The following is a 21,919-nucleotide window of genomic DNA, read 5'->3' as shown; positions in this document are numbered from 1 at the left end:
CCCACTCTTACAAACACCCTCGACGTCTCGTCTCTGAAATCAATAAACAATATCAGCAACTGATTCGCATAACCACTTCCGAACTTTGCGCACACGAACCTCGACAGCAGGCTTGCGATATCGCGGACCTTTGATATCGGGAGATATTGTTCTTGGAAACTGCGCTGCGCCAACGACTGCTTGACATCTTTGCTGTCTCGAGACGGCCTAAACCGCTCGTCTCGATATGTTTCGACAAAGGTATGATATTTAGATCTTTCTGCCTTCCACGCTCGGAGCGTAGCCAGGGAAATCGAGAGAGATATGTCACCTTTCAATATGCTAATAATCTTTCTAGGACGAGCTCTCAAAAGCCGGGGGATGAGCTATTAGCAAACTTTCGACAGCAGTTCCCCGACCTTGCTGCAGTTAGCACCTCGTCTACAGCGCCAGGTATCTCGCAAACTACCGGTGCAGAAAACGCTCCCGGCCTACCTCTACCTGAGCGGTAAGTTTCATTGTAAATATGTAGCAAGGCGCTTTGAGCGCGCGGCTCGGTCTTTCACTCCAGATGCACATGAAGGCAGTCTTACTAACGATCTTGCAGACACAATCTTAGTCAAGATGCATTCCGCGACCAAGATCCAACTCCGAGGGCTACCAACGATCCTTGGAGGTTTACGCCCTCTCTTTTAGACCCTAATTCTATGTCTTTCGCTAGCTTTGCCAACGCACCTCCTGGGTATTACACTCCCACCCCTGGAGGCAACAATACTCTGTTCCATCCCCAGGCTGGTGACTTACACACGCCCACGATGGGCCTGGGTATGGGCTTGAATACGCCTCTTTCTATGCCTACGTCAGGCGACTCCATGCACCCAGGCGCAGCTCAACCAGTTATGGACATGTCTGGCTTCCACGCATTGCAACCGCATCAGTTCCACCATTTTAATCCCTTCATTCAAGCACCTCCGCCCCAGCCAACATTTGCACCATCGAGCTTTGTGCATCAAGATACAGGTTACGAGACCATGGACCAAGATGGGTCGCCGATGGACTCGGATCCTTCAGAAGAGCGCATGTCTTCCATCGGCGCCACCCTTCACAAAACCACCCCCATGATGAGTCTGCAATCACGGCAATTTTCAACTGGCCATATGTCTCATCCTCTCCCTGCATCAGCTGAGAAGTTTAGATTCCATTCGACTCTAAATGCCCCTACAGCTATGATCAAACATGCTGATGAAATTCCTGTTACATATCTTAACAAGGGACAGGCTTACTCGCTTTCTGTTGCTGATACCAATGCCACTATGCCTATTACGCCTGGTATCAAATATCGTACCTTTGTGCGTGTTTCTTTTGAAGACGAGCAACAACGACAACGGCCAGGTGTCTGCTGGGGTCTTTGGAAGGAAGGCAGAGGCACCAATGAGGCTCATCAAAGAGGCGGAAAGCTCCAAGCAGTTGAATATGTGGAGGCAGGTCAGCCAGCTGAAGGCGACGACAAGCGAACTCGTGTGGAGCTAGAGTCTTCTTCCTTCGACGGCTTCTGCGTTACATGGACGCCTGGCATTAACGGCCCTCCCGAGGTCAACATCGCAGTCCGCTTCAACTTTCTCTCCACCGATTTCAGTCACTCAAAAGGTGTCAAGGGTATTCCCGTAAGGCTCTGCGCAAAGACTCACCCTATCCCTTGCGATCCCTCACAGCCAGCCGCCGATGCCAATCCCGAAATCTGCTACTGCAAGGTCAAGCTTTTCCGCGATCATGGTGCAGAGAGAAAGCTTTCGAATGATGTGGCACATGTCAAAAAGTCTATCGATAAGCTTAAACAGCAAATCGCGCAGGCTGAAAGTGGCTTAAAAGATTTTGGCAAACGAAAGCGGTCCAGCGGCGCAGCGAAGATTGGAGAGCCGCAACGACCTGGCAAAGTACAGAAGCATAAGCGAACATGGTCCATGTCTTCCGCAAGTTCTGCTGGGGGTGGCGCAAGAGTGAATATGGAGGAAGACTTACACTTCAAGCTTCAAACTCTGCAGGACATGTTTACCAGTACACGCCCTGTCAGTGTATTATTTCTCAAGGGTGACGAACCCGACGACCCTGATCTACACCCAGTATCTCTTCCTGGTGATATCTCACCCCTGACCAAGCCAGGCGAAGGTCCCAACTGGCAAGCCAGAAGTGGACGAAGCTCCGCCGCAGGTTCCATGATATCGCCTTCGCCTAGTTCTTTGTCACTGGTATCGCAGGCGTCCGGCATTGGCGCAGGCAATCAATGGAAGAATTTTGACTCAGTGTCAGGCGGTGAAATCTCACGCAAAGGCTCTGAGCAACCCACAAGAATTAACAAGGGCGACGATGATGGCAGCCTCAGTGGGTGGATCGAGGCCCTAGGCGTTGACTCGTCCTATCGACCACCACAGGATCGCAGCCCGAAGCCCGTGGCCTGTTTTTACATTCAACAACGAAGCTCGAACGACTCGAGGAATGCTGGTTACCACCGTGCCATTTATCTGATGCAGCGCACGCTTCAAGAACTCAACGACCGAATTGCAGCCAAGTGGGGTATCGACTCTTCCCGAATCCTACGCACAATCCATTCCATTCAAAGCGGTCTTGAGGTGGAGATAGATGACGATGTGGTTCAAGAACTCAAGGAGGGCCAAGATATGACTCTTGAGATCCAAGAGGTCAGTGGGCAATCTGCAGTCAAGAGGGAATGGGAAATGGCCGTGGATACCGTCGAAAATGTCACGGAGCCTAACGACAAGTCACAAAGTGGTTTCGTCCTTCGCCTCACTTTCTGATCACTCTCTACATTCAGTTTCTTTATTGTCCTTTTTTCTCTCTTGCCTATTCACATTGCCGTTTCGGATTGCGTTTGACGATGGTTTGCAGCAACAAACAACACATGGGTCTAGACTAGGGTTTGTCTTCTTTTGCTTGGTTCTCTCGCCTGTCGCCAGGTTGAGTACACGATCGCATACATATACGGACAGGGATATTGGCTCTGGGGGCGTTGACGACTGCTCCTCTTCTTCAAAAATGATACCACTGGTTTTTTTCTTTCTATATTCTTTTCGTCGACACTGCGAAAGAGCGCGTGATCGACACCTCTGTTTTTCTCTTCATTTTCTTTTTCTCTTAATGCTATTTGTGTTTATGTCATTGTACAACGGGTGGATTGTTGTGCCGCAGGATCACGGCAACATGGGATTGCAAGGATTTCAGACCGTTCTCAATCTATCTCGACAAAGATTACGCCGAATGTTATGCACTGGATTCGGATTGGTCGGATGTATGTCCCATGCAAAGACTCATCAGATGAGAGTGCACTCTTGGCGGCTGTTGTGCACGTGGGTCTGCTCTGGATACCCTTTTCCCGATTTCTATCTCGCAAGCAGTATAGTATCCATTTGTGCAATAGCTTTATTAAGCTGTTTCCTCTTTATCCGCCCCGGACGGAAAGCAACAGTACATTACGCTACGATGTCATCTCAATCTCAATCGTATTGAAGCAACACAAAGAACCACATATGGATCGCATTTTTACACCAATAGGGCCAGCGAGTCCAACGCACATGGAACCGGGGACTCACGAAGTAATGCTAGTATGATATGGATTGGGAAGGGACGGGAAAGGATATCGATCTTGTTCTTGAAGAACGCCACGTACATATTCTACCATATACAATACCTATACTTGTTCAAGATTTGAGAAGTGCTTTGGCCTTTGACTATCGTCGGATGATGGGTCTCCACAGTCTCGAACCGTGGGGTGAATAAAGAACAGTTTTACCAAGCAGTGACGAATACTCTTGAACTACTTCGTTCGTGGAGTCTATATCAGACGGGGTTAGTGAAATATCTGTCTGACACTCAACGGGCGCTATTCGTCGCTATCTAATGGGCTAGTTTCGCCGAAACCAAAGATTGCAACATCCGTGTCTCCAAACCAAGACCGACGGGCTGGTCACGACGCCCCAGGAAACTACACGCCAACAACCCATGCCCTATGCTACTCAAGGTAGCAATAATTTGGCATGGATAAATCATGATAGGCCGGTTAGACTATCGTTTCGTGGCTAGTAAACAGCCAACACAAGCATCGAGGGTCGAGAATTAAAGGGCTAAACCCATATCCCAGCCAAGCCGGACTTTGTGGCCGGTGATGATGGGTGACTTGTGAGCGCCAAGCAGGCATGAACGATTGGAAAGTACAAATTTGACAACTCCCAAGAGATCTTTCGTCCTACGACAAGCTACATGCATATGGGCTGCACCCGAACCCCAACATGATATGAGGCAGAAGTTACTTCACTTTGCCAAGGGGCCTTGAGCCGTATTCCGAGGGAATTACTACGTCAAAACGAAGTTATTGGTTGATTGAAGACCATGCCAAGCTGGAGTCAAAGGAAACGAAGTGCCGAGCTTAGCCACCTGTGGCGAGGTGGTTTGCGTGTCCCTGGATTGTGGCTCTCTTTGAGGTAACATCAAGGACGGGAATCCATTTAACGTTGTGGCTCGTGAGCTCTTCGATATTCAGCTCATCTCGATTGGGGAAAACGCCTGAGAATATTGACGTGTTAGCGATGTTTCATGAATGAATGGTGCACAGGGCACCTTGACCTTTGATTTGTTGCATCGAAATGTTTTAATCTGTGATGCGTTGTCTAGCGGACTCGGTTGAGGGGAATGCAGAGAGGCATCCCAGCCCAGTGCCATGGCACGGCATCGCATCACATCGTATTATGGCATAGCATTGAAGTTCACTTCACCGAGTCTACACGTACGATCTAAACACATCATGTTTTACTTGGTCTGCATCGGATCGAATCTTTTTGACTTGGGAGGCGCCTTCTGGTGAGTGATTTCCTTATCCATGTCGTTATTGGCTTGGCGAAAGAGTCTGGATCATCCCATCGGCGATTGCAAACTACCTAGGTAAGGTTGTGGCCTGCCTCGTTATTCTGCTGTCACTCAGTGCAATGCTGTGCTGTACATCCAACATCTTATCTTGGTCGGCAAGGTCTTTCCGTGCCCCCTTGGTTATGGGAAATTATACTATCATGCAACCACCTGTTACATCGCGACCTTCATCTTTGGAATCCAATTCCATGTTATGATCATGCAAGTGGTGGTCACTAGCCACAATCGAAAGGCGTTCGCGCCTCAGGGGAATTACCATACAGTACTTCACTCTTCTTCTTCCTCCTCGTCACAGATCTCAGCTGAGCAAGGGTCGATTTGTTCATCTGTCAACGGGCCGGGTGAGACATCCATCCATCCATCCACAGCTCACATTCTCGACCAGTGAGTGGTGTGCCCTATCAATCGCCACACGGTAACGAGCCACATGTAACCTCATTTTCTAACCGCATGTGTGGCGATAAGTCTTCATGTCGACCAAATCTCAATTTGACTGGCTATTCTGATGTGCCAAATTATCCGTGGTCGAGAATAGAAATACAGTACGGTACAGTATGTACCTGTGGCTTGTCGACTCCCAGAAGGGGGCGTGTGATGTCTGGGCGGAGATCGGCAAGCGTCGAGCCACAAGTCACTATACATCACGAGCCATTTGTTCATCAACCATCGGGGTCCAGGCTAACTGCAATGGCGCTGGAAGATCTCGTGGTACAGAGCTAAAATTGACTTTAGCGGCCCAGGACATTTAACCGTCAGTGACCGTTGGATGGTGTCTTTTTGCAAGGAAAGGGGAGGAGATAAACATCGGTGAGAAGAACAAGATGACTGGACGTTTGACGGTTGAGCCTAGGACAAGCGTCATGCTATCATATCGTTCAAAGAATATTCTCACCGGCTTGGCCTCAAACGACCCCCAGGAAGGAACACGACTCACGGAGATTTACGTCGCAAAATCAATACAGGAACCCACTTGTGTGCTGTGCATCCAGCATCCAATGGCATCTGTCAATCAGCTAGATTGCTTCCTGTTCTGGCAGGTTGAGGGCATTCAGCCACAGCGTAGCTTCGTACTGTACAGTACCTACTGAAGTCGAGGTCGAGAGACAATGAGACTTCACTGGGGCTGGAGCTATTACCCCTCGTTGCTGTGGCTCGCTGCTCTTGAACCATCATGACGCAAGGCAAGCGCCATTCACGATGTGCGGTGCGGTTCCGGCTTTACACACACACTGCCCTTGTACCAAGCAAGGTGCGGGGTCCCTCGGCGTGGGAATATCGAGTGTCAAATTCTTAAAAAGAAAAGAAAAAAGGCCTGGTCGGGGAACTCGGGGTCGAGTCGAGAAAGAGTGATCTGCGCTCTAGATCCGGACAAGGGACTGCCGATCTCTTGTCTGGACCTGAAGCTGCATGGCGCACTGAAAGGGATAGATGATGGAGTCTTCCTGGCAAATTCCGACAAGTGGTCAAAGGAGATGTTTAAGCCATTGCGCAATATTCTCCTTTTGGAAACATGCGAGAGGCCTCCCGTTTATTCTGATCTACCGTCTGTCTTGTGCAGTCGTTGTCTCGTTACGTACGGGGGTATGCATATGTGCGTGCAGTGCGGTCCAGAGCTCAACTCGATCTAATGAACTTTCAACATACACCACAAGATCAATCGCACTTCGGCTTTAGCCGCTACAACCGACATCCCAGGAATTTCTCAAACGTCGGTCGGTAAAGCTTTCGTGCATACATATCTAGTTGGGTTCCATGTGCCTGTGGCCGATAGAATATGGTCCTAGGATCCTTGTATGCGTTCGATCGATCGATAGTCTGTAACAGATCCCGATGATCATGAGAAATGCCGATGGTCGGCACATGGTAATTTAAAAAAAATTGCATACGCGTGTTCAAAACGTGGGCCTTTTTTGCTGCTTGTTATGCAGCCTTGGGTTCTTTTTCTGAAACTTCGTTTTCCTGAGTCATAAGGACTGGGCAAAAGACGGTAGATGCCCAACGAGAACATGCCTCCTCTTGAGGCGAGCGACGCTACCGTGATCATGCTCGCACCCCTTCATATCTTAACTCGACCCATCATCATCACTCGGCCACATGTGCAGTACTGGACCGTATATCCGTGACCCGTCATCGAGGTAGGAAACAACACCTGGTTTAAACATAGAATTTAACCCCACAAACACGGGCCGCACATGCATCTGCCCGCTGTTACATAGGTATGTGACACATGACGGGACGGGTGAAGAACCAATATTAGAAAATGTTTATCATGCGCAATGCTATGATGCCAGCCATCTCATGAAGCTGACCAGTTTCTTGGCTAATCATCTTTTCGTAGAGGTTACCTAATTTTTGTAAGAGAATGGTTCAAAGCCAGGTTTTGGATATACTCACAGAGTATGTTCCATACGATGTTATAATAGCTTTTTGCGCAAGACTGACTGACCGAATAGATTAGATGTTATCAGCAGTGCTATCATATTTTTGATACTAGGCAGGATAGCAGCACAACAGGTCATGGCGTGAAGTAACTTCCAGTGCACGACATCTGAAATATGAGTTTCCATAACGACGTGCCCTTAACCATGAAGCGGAGTATGAAACTAGGAACTCATCAATCTTCCAATATGATGAACCCTCTTGCTCTCTCCCTCCCGCTCTCTCAGCTCTGATGTACGAATCTAACTTGGGCTGTCTTGTTAACCAATAGGAAGCTGATGTGCCCATGCAAACTCGTAGCATTGTAAGCAAGTCCGGCTTATAGTCAATCCTCAGCAGCCCTATCTAGGATATTGCGGATACTATTCGCATATTCCTCTCCATCACCTTTGATACCACCAAGCACAACTGTTTTGTCGCGTGACTTCATGCCGTGCGTCAACTGTAGACTGGACTTGGGCACGCCCAAGATTCCGCTGAGGACCTGAACAACAGCCTTGTTGGCCTCGCCCTCTCTCGCCTGAGCAGAAACACACAGTTCAATGACATCTTCTGTCACTGCGATGATACCCTCGCGGTTCTTGCTGGCTCCCGGTTTCACGCGAAGCTGAAGGTGCAGAGAACCCAGAGGGGACTTTTTGGAGCCGGTAACGAAGCGGATGGCGCTAGACGACGCCATTATAAGAAGTACAGAGCATACAATGAATGGTATGCTATGATGCAGTCAAGTGTGAGGTGAGGGGTAAGTTCACCTTGGAGCTGAATCAAAGTTACGTTATGCTCGGATAGAAGGATGATGATGCTCCCACTCAATTCATTGAAATGGTTTGTTGTATGAATATTTTCTTGGCTTAGTTACTACCTGCCTACCTACCTAGGTGCCTGTATTCATTGGATTCTGCCCTCTATTTCACTAGCACCACCTGCTCGAGATGCGGCGTCTGTCGCCTGTAGAAACGCTGAAGCCTGGGGCCCGTGTAACGGTAACTACAGCTACCGCTGCCGCTGTCGCCGCAGCAGTTACCCTGCGCCGGCTCCCGCTCCTACCCCACCGGCCCTTGATTCTACAGGGTCGACAAACTTGGACCTCAACTACATCATCGAATATCAACAATTCACAATCATCAACACTCAATCGCCGCCGGTACCCAAAAAGCTGCTGCGCGCTCGCTATTTCGCCTACCTCAAAGGTAGCGATCACCTCAGTCTGCCATCACAGGTTCAACCTCTCAGACGCCATGGCCTCGGCCTCGGCCTTTAGCGCATATCATGGCCCTACTGCCGTCGCGTCGCAACACACCGTCACGGCTTTAGGGCGATGGTCTATTCTGAATCACGCTCTCCCAGGTTCGTGGGCTTCCAGATTTTCTTGCTGCAGTCTTCCAGTACCGAAGATGTGACTAACTTATAAAAGTCGTCGATAAAATCAAAGCTCTTCACGTCTACGATTTCGACAACACCTGTGAGTCTACACTCGAACGAACCGACAGGCATTGCATCATACAAATCTAACATAGCATAGTATTCAAAACCCCTTTACCAAACCCCCAACTCTGGAACGGCCCAACGATCGGAACATTATCAAACCAAGAAACATTTGTTAATGGCGGGTGGTGGCATGACAGTCGCATCCTCGCCGCCACCGGCAAAGGCATCGAGGTTGAGGAGAAGCGCGCATGGGAAGGCTGGTGGAACGAAAAGATAGTTGATCTTGTTAGGCTGAGCATGCAACAGAAGGATGCTCTCTGCGTGCTGCTCACAGGTCGCTCAGAGAAAGGCTTCGCCGAGTTGATACAGAAAATGGTGACTGCCAAGGGGTTGGAGTTTGACATGATTGGCCTCAAACCTTCCGTTAGTCCGACGAACCAGAAATTTCAGAGCACCATGCACTTCAAGCAGCTCTTCCTTGGGGGCCTGATGGAAACGTACAAACAAGCAGAAGAGATCCGGGTCTACGAGGACCGACCAAAACACACCAAAGGCTTCCGCGACTTTTTTGCAGAGTTCAACCGTCAACAGAACACTGCGCGAACAAGAGGTCCAATCTTAGCCGAAGTTATCCAAGTGGCTGATTGCTCAACGACCCTGGACCCTGTTATCGAGGTGGCAGAGATTCAGCACATGATCAACATTCACAACGAGCTGGTTTCCAAACAATCCCCAAGACAGCGCCAACACCGACTCAGGATTAAGAAGACTGTGTTCTTTACTGGCTACATGATTGGGCCCGAGGACACCAAGAAACTCATCAAGCTCGCCCACATACCTCCTAACATGCCGCAACATGAGCTTAAGTACCATGGCAACAATATCCTCATCTGCCCTCGTCCGTGTCCCGCTAGTATCTTGGAGAAGGTCGGTGGAATGGGTAGCAAGATGCAGTGGGAAGTTGTCGGTACGTCTTGTTTTGATCACAGTATCTGGGCAGCGCAGTTACGACCTATTCCCCAGAATGCCAAGTACCATACCGATAACCCTAGTCCTTTGGTTGTCTTGGCACTGAGAAAGGGAGCCCGACCAATGGACGCAGGGAAAATACAGAACTGGCAACCCATATCACCAGAACAGTCGTTTACTTTTGAAACCGTGGTTGGCGAAAAGGTCATTCTACGCATCGAGCCGGATGATCCGCGGGAGGATGCCTATGAGAGTCTATTCGCCAACAAGACATCGAAGCGGAAGCACAATGGTGACGAGGACTGGAATCAAAGGAACACCAACAACCATTTTAGTGGACGTAGTGAGTCCCGTGGCTACCATTCAGGGAGCCGTGGAGGACGAGGACGAGGCAACCGTGGCCGTGGTAATGCTAGGGGCGGTCGCGGAGGCCGCGGTAGAGGAGGAGGCTACAACTACCGATCCCTCGACGATGTTGATCCTAGAAACCAGCAGGGCGGCTACGGGCAACAGGTGGATTATGATGACTCCTACCCGCCGCTCAGCAAGGGTAACAACCCCCCAGTATCAGCACCCAGCGGTCCCAGCCAAGGAAACTTTGGCGGCCGAAATCAGGCGCCCCGCGGTCCTGCAGGCGCACAGGGGCGGCCTATGGGTGGCCATGCAGCTAATAACAGCTCAGATTTGCAGAATTACTATTAGAGATAGTTTATGGCCACCTTTATGCCAGCTGTTATCTTATCTGGACGTTGGACGGCATGCGTTTCTAGTTATAATTACATAGGGTCCTGGTATGGTTAAGGATACTTGTTGTACAATTCTCAATAGTGGTCTCGGTAGAGACCTAGTAAGGTGAAAGGCGTACCGGACATAGCAAGGAAAATGAGCGCAGTACTTCTAACAGATAGGCCAAAAATAGGTTGTCGAGATGAATCTATAATGATTTATATGAGTACGTGCTTATCGGTATATTTATCGCATCTCGATTAGATATTATAGGATCCGACAAGTATTTCAGTGACAGATAGACAATCGTCCATTAAGCAAATAGTCGACAGTTTGACGACGCTATCGTCACAACGAATGACTCGATGATGCATACCCCTTGATTTATTAGTATGATATGAGAAGCTTGGTGAACTCACTGATGCATCTTGAAGCTGGATAAGCTTACTTCCATATTAACAAACACATGTCAGGGAAAGCTCAACACAGTCTTTTCTGGGGTGTCATCGGGCACATCATAGATAGCTTCAACTTGGGCTCAGAAGCAGTGGCCTGGATTTATCACATGTGTATAACAGTCTCTTACAGCTCCAAAAGTTTATACCGTTTGGACCATGCTCTCAGGCCGTTCGTTTAGTCTATGTTTGCAAACACCCTAAAGCATAGATTTCATCTTTTCCGCCACCCACTATCTAGGATATATATGTATAAGCTTAAGGCAGCAAAACATGTAGATAACGATTCTTCTTAATCACACATAACTGAGCCTTTGCCGTCAGGTCAGGTCTGTCTTTGCTCGAAAACTGGGGCCGACTCGGCCCCACAGCAGCCGGAATAAATAGTTAGAGCTAGACCTAGGTACCTAAACTAGGTACCTAGGTAGGTAACTACACTTTTATATGATCCGACTTCGCAACAAGACAATCGGATTGAAGATACAGAGTAGAGTATAAAGCTTTTATTGAAGTAACCAGAGAATTCCACAAGCATTCAATAGTCACATCTTTTTATGTAACATACCTGTCTCGTCTGTACTTCTATACTTCTATAGTACAAAACATCAAACCTAGATAGATATGTTCCGATCGGAGGGGGGGGAAAGTCAGACTGTAGATAATCTCTCAGGTCAAGATTGACTCAAGTGTAGATCCTTTTCCACAGTCCTGAGACGCTTATCTCCTGCGGGGTCCATCCGGCGTGGGGCTGAACTAAGAACCCGTCCCGGACATGTTAAGGATTCCGCAGGTTTGCTCGCCATAACGGTAACAGAAGTAGCTTTACGAGCCCACCAATAGATCCACCAGGGGACAATAAAGAACCCGTCTTTATCCACTGTGAGCAAACTAGCGGCCAGGATACTCTTTTCGGCATCCACATCGGTTGGACGATAAAGGGCGAAAGGCGCAATTTACCAAGCAATATGTATATCCATGACTTATGTTGGTTCAATTCCTTTGCGTGCCGTCTTCCGGTCTTCGAGGTTGCCGACTCTCAAAAGGGATCAATCACGTACACCTTTTGCCATCCTTGCTTGCTGTACCCTAGATAGACCAGACCGACTTGTTGATCTTGTATCGACATTTATAATCAAAGGAAGCCCTCTCTCCTCTTTTAAGCCGGAATGACGACAGCTTGTTGTGAAACCCGACATTGCAGCCAACAATCTGACAACTTCTTCCAGGTTTGCGACAGGAACGCGCCAAAAAGTCATGGCGGGTGATCTCGAAAAGGCGTCACCGGTCAATAGCGCTGAGTCGTCTTCTTCAACGTCTTCGACAACATCGTCGCCGGTTTTAGAACCTATCAGGACCGTTGAAACGCGCCGCAGCCGTCTACGCGATCCTGACATTCTTGAGCCATTGGAGCATGCTCTCACCCCGGATGTCGAGACAGAGGCGGAACGCGCAGCTCGCGAGCCCATCACTTACACGCAAACTGGCACGAGCGTAACGAGCAACGCATCTCGGCCTGCTGACTTCGAGGTTTTCTTTCAAGATGGTGATCCTGAAAATCCCCGAAACTGGTCAAAAGCTTACCGCTACTGGATCGTTGTCTGTGTCTCATACTCCACTTGGGTGGTAGTCTTGTACAGCACATGCTATACAGCATCAGTTTCTGGCCTGGCAGAAGAATTTGGAGTTTCGACAACAGTAACAACGTTGGGTTTGACGACATACTTGCTTGGCCTTGCTGTCGGAAGTCTCATTGTAGCGCCTCTGAGCGAGTTGTATGGGCGACAGAAGGTATACATCGTCTGCTTACTCGCTTGGGCTTTGTTGATCTTGCCTTGCGCCTTGGCCACTTCGTTGACCGAGATCATTGTGGTGCGATTCTTTGGGTAAGTGGTGGTAGTCCGTCAATTTGATCCACATGACTGACAAAGATACAGTGCCGTATTTGGTGCCGCCATGATATCAAACAGCCCCGGCACTATCGTCGACATTACAGATCCAGATCATCTTGCCGCTGCTATGTCCATGTGGTCAATCGCGCCCCTAAATGGACCTTCTACTGGACCTATCATTGGAGGTTTTGTGTTTCAATACTTGGGCTGGCGATGGGATGCTTGGATTCCTCTGATACTCGGTGGTGCAGGTGTTCTTATGATGCTAACAGTCAAGGAGACATACCACCCTGCTATCCTGAAGAAAAAGGCTGCGCGACTCCGTAAGGAAAACGACGATCCGAGGTATTGGTGCCAATATGACCAGAAGCTGTCAACTTGGCATCTTATCAAAATCAACATGAGTCGTCCCTTTATCCTGTTGGCAACTGAGCCCATTTTGTGGTTCATGGACATTTGGTACGTAATTACGATCTCTTTTCCTTTTTTTGTCCTTCCGGGAGTTTGCTGGCCAAGAGAAAACAGCTGACCAAAATTTAGGATCTCGCTGATTTATGCCATTCTCTATCTCTGCTTCGTGGCATACCCCATCGTTTTTTCGCAACACCGTGGGTGGAATGCCGGCATATCCGGCCTGGCCTTTGTCGGTATAGGTGTAGGCACAATGATGGCTATCTTTGCCGAACCTCTCTTCCGACGTGTCATCAACTCTCAGCCTCGAGATCCTGTGACTGGCAAACCCCCGCCCGAGGCAACAGCTTTGGTCATGGCAATTGGCGCAGTTCTGACACCCCTGGGTCAGCTCGTTTTCTCATGGACGTGTCTACCGGCATCCATCCATTGGGCCATCCCGATTGCTTTTGGTATTCCCTTCGGTGCAGGTAACACCATATCCTTCATCTACGGCTCAAATTACCTGGCTGGGACGTATTCCATCTATGCTGCCAGTGCACTCGCCGGTAACGCTGTTCTTCGAAGTATTGCTGGAGGTGTCTTGCCTCTAGCCGGTCCCAAAATGTATGCTGCCATGACTCCTCAGTGGGCAGGCACTCTCCTAGGTCTTCTCGAAGTCGCAATGATTCCGATCCCGTTCGTTTTCTGGAGGTACGGAGCCAAGATTAGAGCAAAGAGCCCTACTGTTAGAGCTCTTAAAGAGGAGCAGGATAGGCTTGATGCGAAGAGAGCCAAGTATCAGAGGAAATTGGAGAAGAAACAGAAACGAGAGACTGAGGGAGCTAATGCAGCCGAAGGGGTTCTGGAGAAAACTGCAAACAACTAAAGGGGTAAGGCCAAAAGCTGTGATGGTGTGAAGCTTCAAATTCCAAGACACCTAGTAAGAATTAAGAAATGATATTTGAAATGCAGGATGAAGCCGCTTACGTGTGAACCTACCCGCCATCTATACTTGCTCTGCCCCTTCTTCGTGTAAGCAGCTATCTAGATTCCTACTGAACCAAGGAAGTAGTGAGTAAGTCACTCCTGGTGAATGTTCTTCCCTGTTTCAAGCTTCCAAAAGAGATGGAGTATCCATTCCTAGATCCCCCCTCCTTAGACAGACGAGTTATCACGAGGATATCGAAAAAAAAAAAGAAAGAAAAAAAAAACCATTATGATAAATAAATATCAAAAAGAAACGATTACTCAATCCCATGGGAATTTATAGGAACAGCCCGATGCGGGGGTCGAACCCGCAACCTTGAGATTTGTGTACTCATTTAAGAGTCTCACGCTCTACCGATTGAGCTAACCGGGCCTCGTATTGAGGCTTTGTTTATTGGAAGACGGTGCCAAATTTGTGTACTTGAAGATCATGCCAGCGAAAAACAACGATAGGCAGACTTGTTCGCGTTTAGCCTATGACTAGCACACCTATGACTGACAATTTCATCCTCAGATATCAACTGTCTACATGAGAGTTCACCTTCACATGTTGACTTGGAAACATAAAAATCAGTTAACGAGATATGAGAACTGTAGGGTAACGTGCAATGTCTAAATGGAAAGACCCAACTGGCACATACACAATCAGTATCTATTTAGCAATTATATCATCCTAAACAGATAAATGTATACCGAGTGATAATGAGCTTTTATTCTTCTTCTGATTTATGTATCAGACTGTGGCGCGCCGACCAAGTCTCCCATAGTCCGATTGACTTTTGACTCCCCAATGGACCGCCTTAGTATACAGAAACACAAAGTCGACCCAACCGATCCGCGCCGTGCAGGTAAGTTGTCCAATAAAGCACAACCCAATTCAATAACCCAGAGTCCTAACAACTCAACAACACTCCCATTTTCCCAGATTCTGCCCAACTTGATACTACATATCACGTCCTGCTGGGAACCACGAAAACAGATTGTCCAGTTACCAAAACCTTATCGTCCCCTATCTTAGTTCTCCTTTTCTAAACCATCGAGCTCCTTCAGCACAGACGACTTTGTGTTGATTTTCTTAAGCTGGGTATCCTCTAGCTTTTCTCCACCTGCCAGACGCATTTCAAGATCCTCAATGGCGCGAACCTTCTTCTGGAGACTACGAATCTTCTTAGCGTTGGGGTTCTGAGATGCATCAGCGGCGGCAGCGGCAGCACCGGAGCCTTGGGTTTGCTGCTGATTTCCATGGCCGTTACGGTGTGTATTGCTTCGGCTACGAGGTTGGTTGTTGCGCGACTGGCTTCTGTTGCGATGGTTGCGTCGCTCGGGGCTGCGACCATCATGGCCTCGGTCATGAGAGGGAGGAGCCAGGCTGGCTCCACCGTTAGGCTCGCCTTGAGGTCGACCACTCTCGCCCTGGGCGTTCTTCTTGTTTCTCTTCTTCTTATTCTTGGACTTGGACGAGTTCTCATCGCCCATGGGCTCAGCACCCGGAACAGTCCTGACGGCAGGAGTCTGCTCAGCAAATTCCGCACCTGGCACACCCCGGCGTGGGCGACCGAAACCGTTAGGACCAACATTTGGAACACCATTGCCTACGACATGGGCAGCACCGCCCTCATCTTCGCGTTTGAAGTGAAGGGGCGTGGCCAAACCACGAGCGCCAGGAGGACGGTAAGCACCAGCAGGCTTACTAGGGGGTTTGGCCGTGGCCAAGAGCGCCGTGGCAGAGGAGTGAGGTGTAGGAATGGGGCTCAAGGGGTCACCGGGAGCAATGTTCTCAGGACCCTGAGGTCGCCAGATAACATTGTACAACTCGACCATATCCTCGTTGTACATGATGCCGCCGCTAACGTGCCACAACTTAATACCATTATCCACACGGAGTCGAGGAGAAGTTGTAGCAGTCATGATGTAACGGCTGTCAGGACTCCACTCGCAGACACTGGGGTTTCCGCTCTCGATAGTGGTGACCTTTCGGAAATCTTTCTCGAGGTCATAAATATCGATCTGACCAGCAAGGTTGCCGAATCCTGCAACCAAAACAAAACGACCAGTTGGTGAGAATGTGATGGTGTTTCGAGGACCAATCGGGAACGAGTGAGTCGCAACAGCGCGATGGTTGAAGATGGTGGCCTTGGCAGGCATGTAACCATAGACAACACCAAACTCTCTCGAGTTGGGCGACCAAGAAACATCATGGATAGGACCCTCCTTATCCAGGGACACACGAGCATCGAAAGCGCCAGTAGTGCTTAGTAGATACAGGGTGGTCTCGCCGTAGTAACTCTTGCCTGAGCGATCAACGTCAGTTTGTGCCAGGACCAGAAGGCTGGAGCCCAGCTTGTTCCACTTCAGTTGGACCTTGTCTCCCTTGAAGAAGGTCTTTTGCGAGATAGGGTTGTTGAAGAGGGGAACGTTAAAGACCTTGACGGCGGCGGGTTGACCCTAGAAACGACTGTTAGCAAATGAATTTCAATGTATACGTGATTGGCGGTTAACTCACCTTGCGCTCGGGAACAAAGACGGCGACAGCATGGTTCTGGCTGCCAGGAGCAAGGGCAAAGTTGGTAACACCCTCGACTCGGAGTTTGTTCCAGACCGTGACGAGGTCGTGGCTCTCGTAGAATTGGACTTCATTTGTTACGACACGAGCACAGTACTTCTCATCAGCTGTGTACTGAAGGTTCCAGCCTTGCTGCTGCTTCTGAACAAAGCGGCCAAGGGGCTGCTTGTCCTGACCAGCAACACCCTCCTCTACAACACGCCAGACCTTGAGGTTCTTGGTGGCATCGCCGTTCTCATCCTTGCCAGGGCGCTCCCAGGTAATGACGAAAGTGCCACGAGGAGAGAAACCGAGTTCGTAAACGTTGAGGATGGGGAGAGAAAGGACCTGCTGACCAGTCGAGGCATCAACAACGGTGACAACCTCATTGGAGGCCCAACCGAAGTAACGTCCACAGGGCGAATAAATGCAGTATCGGAGGTTGCCCTCGGGCTTGTTGAACCCAGCGAGAGACTCGTAGACAGGCGCAGCGTCAAAGACGCCGATGGTCTTCTGGGTTCGGTAGGCATACTGCAGCGGAGACGCCATGGCTAGTGAAAGTCACAGTGTCTCGTGTCTTGCGGAATTCTTTTTAATTGAGGTCGGTTCAAACGTTCTGTCGTAGTCGTGCGGGCAGACTTCAGAGTAGATCGCGATCGTGGGGCGAGAAAGCTTGGGCTCAGAAGCGGATTGGGCGAGAGAGCAAAGAGCTAAAAGAAGCTGTGTATGTACTTTTTGACTGCGCAATCAAGAGCAGTGCAAATAGTATTGTTTGGTTCTCAGATCCGGCTCGTTCAAAAGTTGAATTGCTGAGCGATGGATGCAGGTTGCCGAAGAGGTTGTTTGTAGTCGTCGGAGAGGCAACAAACTACCTAGAAGTGGCGGGGAATGTCGATATCGATTGCGATGCAAGAGGGAGATGGAGCGAAGTCTGAGCCTACAAAAAGGTGAAGCAGACGTACGTGAAAGACAAGAACTTATTCGATGACCGGAGGGAAGATGAAAAGAAGTCGGCAAGTCACCCAGAAATGGAGGAATTGGCGCGGCAGGGCCGTGATGTTTTGGGCTGAGAGGGAGACAAGAAGAGAGAAGAAAGAAGTTGGCGGCCTAGCCACCAGCAAAAGATGTTTTTTTTGTTCGTTTTTCCCCGTCCAGGGTTGGCTCCAGCTGCTGCTCCCTTTTTTCGCCTGTCCGGACACAAGCCACCTTCTGGGTAGGTACCTACAGTACACACCGCACCCATTCCCCTTGACTCAGTGTCTGCATTACACTGTCTCACTCCACTGAATGAATGCATTCAAGCCATTGGATTGCATTGGAGCCCGTTTAACTGTCATGCCACAGGGCACTCGGCCCCAGGTTTCTCCCCAATGGGTGTTTACAGCCAATCGATACTGCTGTGTCCACAACAGGTGGATCCTGTTCTTGAGGTTTCGGGCTCTTTCAGTGGGCGGGGATCCCGGCGACAAGACTCCCATATACATTAGAACTCCTTTCTCCAGATTCCATGTTACTCTCAAGCCGCGCGCAAGAGCCGCATGTATCTTTAATTTGAGTACTTGAACATAGAGAAATCACAGCTAAGCGTTGGTATTCCATCGTGCTCCATCACGCCACAACCTCTCTTCACCGCTTGTCTACCAATATTGATGCATCTCGGTTTGAACAATCCATGACATCGACAGGACATTCATAACGGAAGACTCAAGGCAGTGACTTGATTTCATCATTAATAAGCCCATAATGGCATACCGACATGTAAGAGGCAGTTTTTAACGCCAAGGAGATATGGCAATTCACCAACAGTATAGCCTAGCTACTCATCACTACGTGGCACCAGTAAAATCTTCCATCAGAACAACAGACGCTTATAGTTCCTGAACCACAAACTGGCGTGGCTCTGCTTGAATGTTGAGATTTGTGCCGATTCACGAATTGGGGCAGTTTTAACCTCCGCAAATGTGTGTATCTATCTTGTAGTCGGGCGTCCGTTACCAGTGCATATGGTTGCGTGTCGTTATGTCTAAATGTCTTCCTATTTGTGATCATGTCAAGTTGATCCTTTACCTGCCCTTGAACTTCTCTCTCCAACCTCCCTTCTCGAACAACCAGAGAGCCTCTGTGGCATAAGCACGACTGCCTCGGTGACCGCCTTCTGCCATGGCAGCTTCTGTCAAGCTATCCAATACCCGTCCCTTCTTGACAGCACCCCACACGCCCATGGCGATATGATCATCTTCTCCTTTACCCCATTCGCCAAGCCCAAGGCGATATAGAATTCTTCCTAATGTTTGAAAAGCCATACACCTTTGCGCAGGCACAGCGCTCCTCGCGAGATGGGCTAATTCCGCAACTGTATACCCTGCAGCCTCTGGGGCGTCGCCATGATGGTGTAAGCCCTTTGACGAAGGGATAGATCTACTTACTCTAGGAGACAAAAATCGGCCCTTGAAATCGAAGCGCAAGGCGTTTACTGCGATCTCGGGGTGAGGATAGTACGAAGAATCTTTGTCAGCTGGACTATCCTCTGTTGGGATCGGTGCCATCCATGCGAGCTTGCTTGGGTCGGCTGGGAGATTAGGAAAGTATTTCTTGTGAAGTGTAGCTAGGAAGTCCGGGTCGGAAGGGTCGAGGTCGGGTAAAGTTGGCGGAACAGGGAAGTGAACCGACTTGGGTTGGTCGGTGATAGGGAACAGATCTGGGGGTATTTGAGGTGGGGCTTTATCCTCATCGTAGTCGTCTGCAATTTTCTTGCCGGAAGTCGTTCGTGGTGCTGAAGAGTCACTCTCCGGTACTGACTCTACTGACGGCTTGGGAGGTCGGGCGGGAGCTGCTCGGCTGTTCTTCGAAGCCTCGCTCTTGTCTGCATCCTCAACTTTGATTGTAGGCGGAGGCTCGGGCGTTTCCTCTTTTTCGGGCTTCGGTGGATCAAAGGGCGAAGGGCCATTTTGCTCGTCAATGTTGGCTCGTGATAGTAATCTCTGAACGAGAGCAGGATTTAGGCCATTCATAATTTCTTGCTGAGCCTGAACGATCTCGGCAGGACTCATACTGTCAAGCTTCTGTTGATTCTCCCGATCGATGCGCTGCTTCTCAACAGTTTCCAAATCCGTATTTGAAAGAGAGCTCTGGAGCTTTGTGGTCTCGGATTTAATCTCATGCAGTGTATCAGCTGCCTGTCCCGCGCGTCTCTGCTTGAAAGCGGATGTTTTCCATCGTTGTTTGTGTTGCGGGAAACCGGTGGAAGATATCTGGACGTCGTCAAACTGTACAGGCTTTTTCTTTGACGTATCGTGCTCGACAATGTCGTTAATCAAGAGTGTCGGGTCCATATTGGGTGGTTGTGTAAGGTCAGGAAGGCTTTCCTCACAAAGCTTTTGCTTCTGACGTCTTTTTTTGGTCGGTGGAGGCAACCGCGGAGAAATCTTAGTGGGACAGGGTCTTGTACAACCCCACATAACGGATTTAGCCGTTCTATCACGTGCCAGAACAAAAAAAAGAAGAAGTTTTGATGGATGAGTCAATCGTGTGGTTTTTCAAGTTTATTGTAATGAACCCAGGATTGTATAAAGTAATTGTGAGAAGCTGAGCAACATAGAGTTTTGGCATTTGGCAAATGCTACAATTGCAACATAATCGGTTGGTGGTTGACTGCATTGATCGCGGGATGAAAGTGAACTTAGCAATTCTCCTGATCCATGCCAAGATTATTTAAATGCGGGTTCCAATTACGAGTTATCTCGTTCCCTGGAAATAGCACCACGAAACAAGAGCTAAATTTCCACGGTTCTTAACTGAACTATCATAAAAGTGCAAAGATGGATCAATTAAGGGCAACTAATATTAATTGTTTGAATTATTGGCACTAAAACATGAGGTTCCTCCTTATATCAATCAAGGTAAAGCTGGCAGTTGAGAATCCAGAGGCCATGTCGCACCGCCACAGATTTGAACCAGGATGTTGGTGCATTAGCGTCGATCGATGCTCGTTCCTTTTTAGATTCCAGAACTTGTACTACAGAACCTTGCACATATTGCGAATTGTGGCTTCACTGTTAAGACAACGTCGGATGTTACGCTTACAACTATGAAAATATAGTAGTTGTCCGAAGAAAAACCCTGGACGCCTGTTTTGCGTCCTGCCGTGCATTGTTTTTCGTCAATGACGAGACAGTTGGTTTGAGCGAGAAAGTTGGTGAAGCTGGAACGTTCGCCAACGTGCAAAAGTTAAGCAGCAAAGTGTTTGGAGACGTTATGCTTTGCATGCAGTTTCTCATAAATGACGCATTCACGATGAGCCTATATTCACAACAGAATATATACGCACGCTTTTGAAAAAAATAAACAGTGCCGACGATGTCAGGTGTTGTCAACCCTCTCAATCTCAGGTCAATTCATACATATCTAACCAATACGATGTACCTGGTCTGGCGATACAAATAACGCGCGGGAAGAAAATATGGATCGTGTTTATCTCGCGACTCTTTATTATTGTCTACATGACTCCAAAAAGGCCAGCTATATGCATTTCAAAGAACCTTGGTAGACACATAGATGGAGATGGAGGTAGATTTAATGCCAGCTACATTGTACTTAAACCGAGGAAAAAACAAACTTGTGGCTGATGCGGCCCTGACTGCAGCCGCGTCCAATCCCTGTCGATGGACCGCGCCTAAGCTTGGTTCAACGTTTCTGGTTCCGGGACGAAGTGGCCCACACCATTCAAGGGGAGGAGCTGTCACTAGAACGGTAGGTTTTTCAAGTTAATTGCTGACGACAAAGGAAGTTTGGGGATAGAAAGGTCACAAGGACAAATACAAGTGTGCTGTGTGACAAAAAACACCCATATGAAAAAGTAAACGATATGTCGTGAAAGACTGTATCCAATTGTAGCACGGAAAAGATACATGTCATAAGCGAGAAAGTTATTCCTGGCGTTTCCCCACGCTCAAGATTGACTGACCCCCGACCTCCGACCCCCCCTGCACGACGGATGTTGCACATGGAATCTGAGTCGGTATTAATAAGGTACCTACCTTCCTTCAGGTAAAGTATCCGTGCGTCTGCCGGTCCAGTCCAAGGTTGGTTTATGTCCTTTCTATCCGTATCACTGTACTGTAATCTGCACTATGCATGTCTTTTTTGACTCTTCTCGTTACTGCGTTTTAGGCTTTCTC

At 48.8% G+C, this 21,919-nt stretch overlaps 6 protein-coding genes and 1 non-coding gene across 7 annotated transcripts; 3 read left to right on the top strand and 4 right to left on the bottom strand.

Annotated features, from left to right (window-relative positions):
- Positions 1-226: 226 nt before the first annotated feature.
- FPOAC1_009354 (uncharacterized protein) lies at positions 227-2,792 on the top strand (the record flags this gene model as incomplete). Its single annotated transcript, XM_044853780.1, has 3 exons — positions 227-240; positions 338-487; positions 587-2,792. 3 exons carry the CDS (start codon positions 227-229, stop codon positions 2,790-2,792), a joined length of 2,370 nt encoding a protein of 789 aa, XP_044706450.1.
- A 4,886-nt stretch (positions 2,793-7,678) lies between these two features.
- On the bottom strand, positions 7,679-8,032 carry FPOAC1_009353 (uncharacterized protein; the record flags this gene model as incomplete). Its single annotated transcript, XM_044853779.1, has 1 exon — positions 7,679-8,032. The coding sequence occupies one exon, from the start codon at positions 8,030-8,032 to the stop codon at positions 7,679-7,681; it is 354 nt and encodes a 117-aa protein (XP_044706449.1).
- Positions 8,033-8,285: 253 nt separating this feature from the next.
- On the top strand, positions 8,286-10,452 carry FPOAC1_009352 (uncharacterized protein; the record flags this gene model as incomplete). Its single annotated transcript, XM_044853778.1, has 3 exons — positions 8,286-8,700; positions 8,768-8,815; positions 8,876-10,452. 3 exons carry the CDS (start codon positions 8,286-8,288, stop codon positions 10,450-10,452), a joined length of 2,040 nt encoding a protein of 679 aa, XP_044706448.1.
- A 1,733-nt stretch (positions 10,453-12,185) lies between these two features.
- On the top strand, positions 12,186-14,099 carry FPOAC1_009351 (uncharacterized protein; the record flags this gene model as incomplete). The annotated part of the gene is made up of 3 exons (XM_044853777.1): positions 12,186-12,814; positions 12,866-13,279; positions 13,361-14,099. 3 exons carry the CDS (start codon positions 12,186-12,188, stop codon positions 14,097-14,099), a joined length of 1,782 nt encoding a protein of 593 aa, XP_044706447.1.
- Positions 14,100-14,487: 388 nt separating this feature from the next.
- On the bottom strand, positions 14,488-14,573 carry FPOAC1_009350. The gene has a single exon. It is a non-coding gene; the product is annotated as a tRNA-Lys (tRNA).
- Positions 14,574-15,214: 641 nt separating this feature from the next.
- On the bottom strand, positions 15,215-17,291 carry FPOAC1_009349 (uncharacterized protein; the record flags this gene model as incomplete). Its single annotated transcript, XM_044853776.1, has 2 exons — positions 15,215-16,645; positions 16,704-17,291. 2 exons carry the CDS (start codon positions 17,289-17,291, stop codon positions 15,215-15,217), a joined length of 2,019 nt encoding a protein of 672 aa, XP_044706446.1.
- Positions 17,292-18,805: 1,514 nt separating this feature from the next.
- Positions 18,806-20,074, bottom strand: FPOAC1_009348 (uncharacterized protein; the record flags this gene model as incomplete). The annotated part of the gene is made up of 1 exon (XM_044853775.1): positions 18,806-20,074. One exon carries the CDS (start codon positions 20,072-20,074, stop codon positions 18,806-18,808), a length of 1,269 nt encoding a protein of 422 aa, XP_044706445.1.
- Between the last annotated feature and the right edge of the window lie 1,845 nt (positions 20,075-21,919).

This window comes from Fusarium poae, chromosome 3 (genome assembly GCF_019609905.1).
Source record: "Fusarium poae strain DAOMC 252244 chromosome 3, whole genome shotgun sequence".
Classification (NCBI taxonomy): Eukaryota; Fungi; Ascomycota; class Sordariomycetes; order Hypocreales; family Nectriaceae; genus Fusarium; species Fusarium poae.
This window is presented reverse-complemented; position numbering and strand designations above follow the sequence as displayed.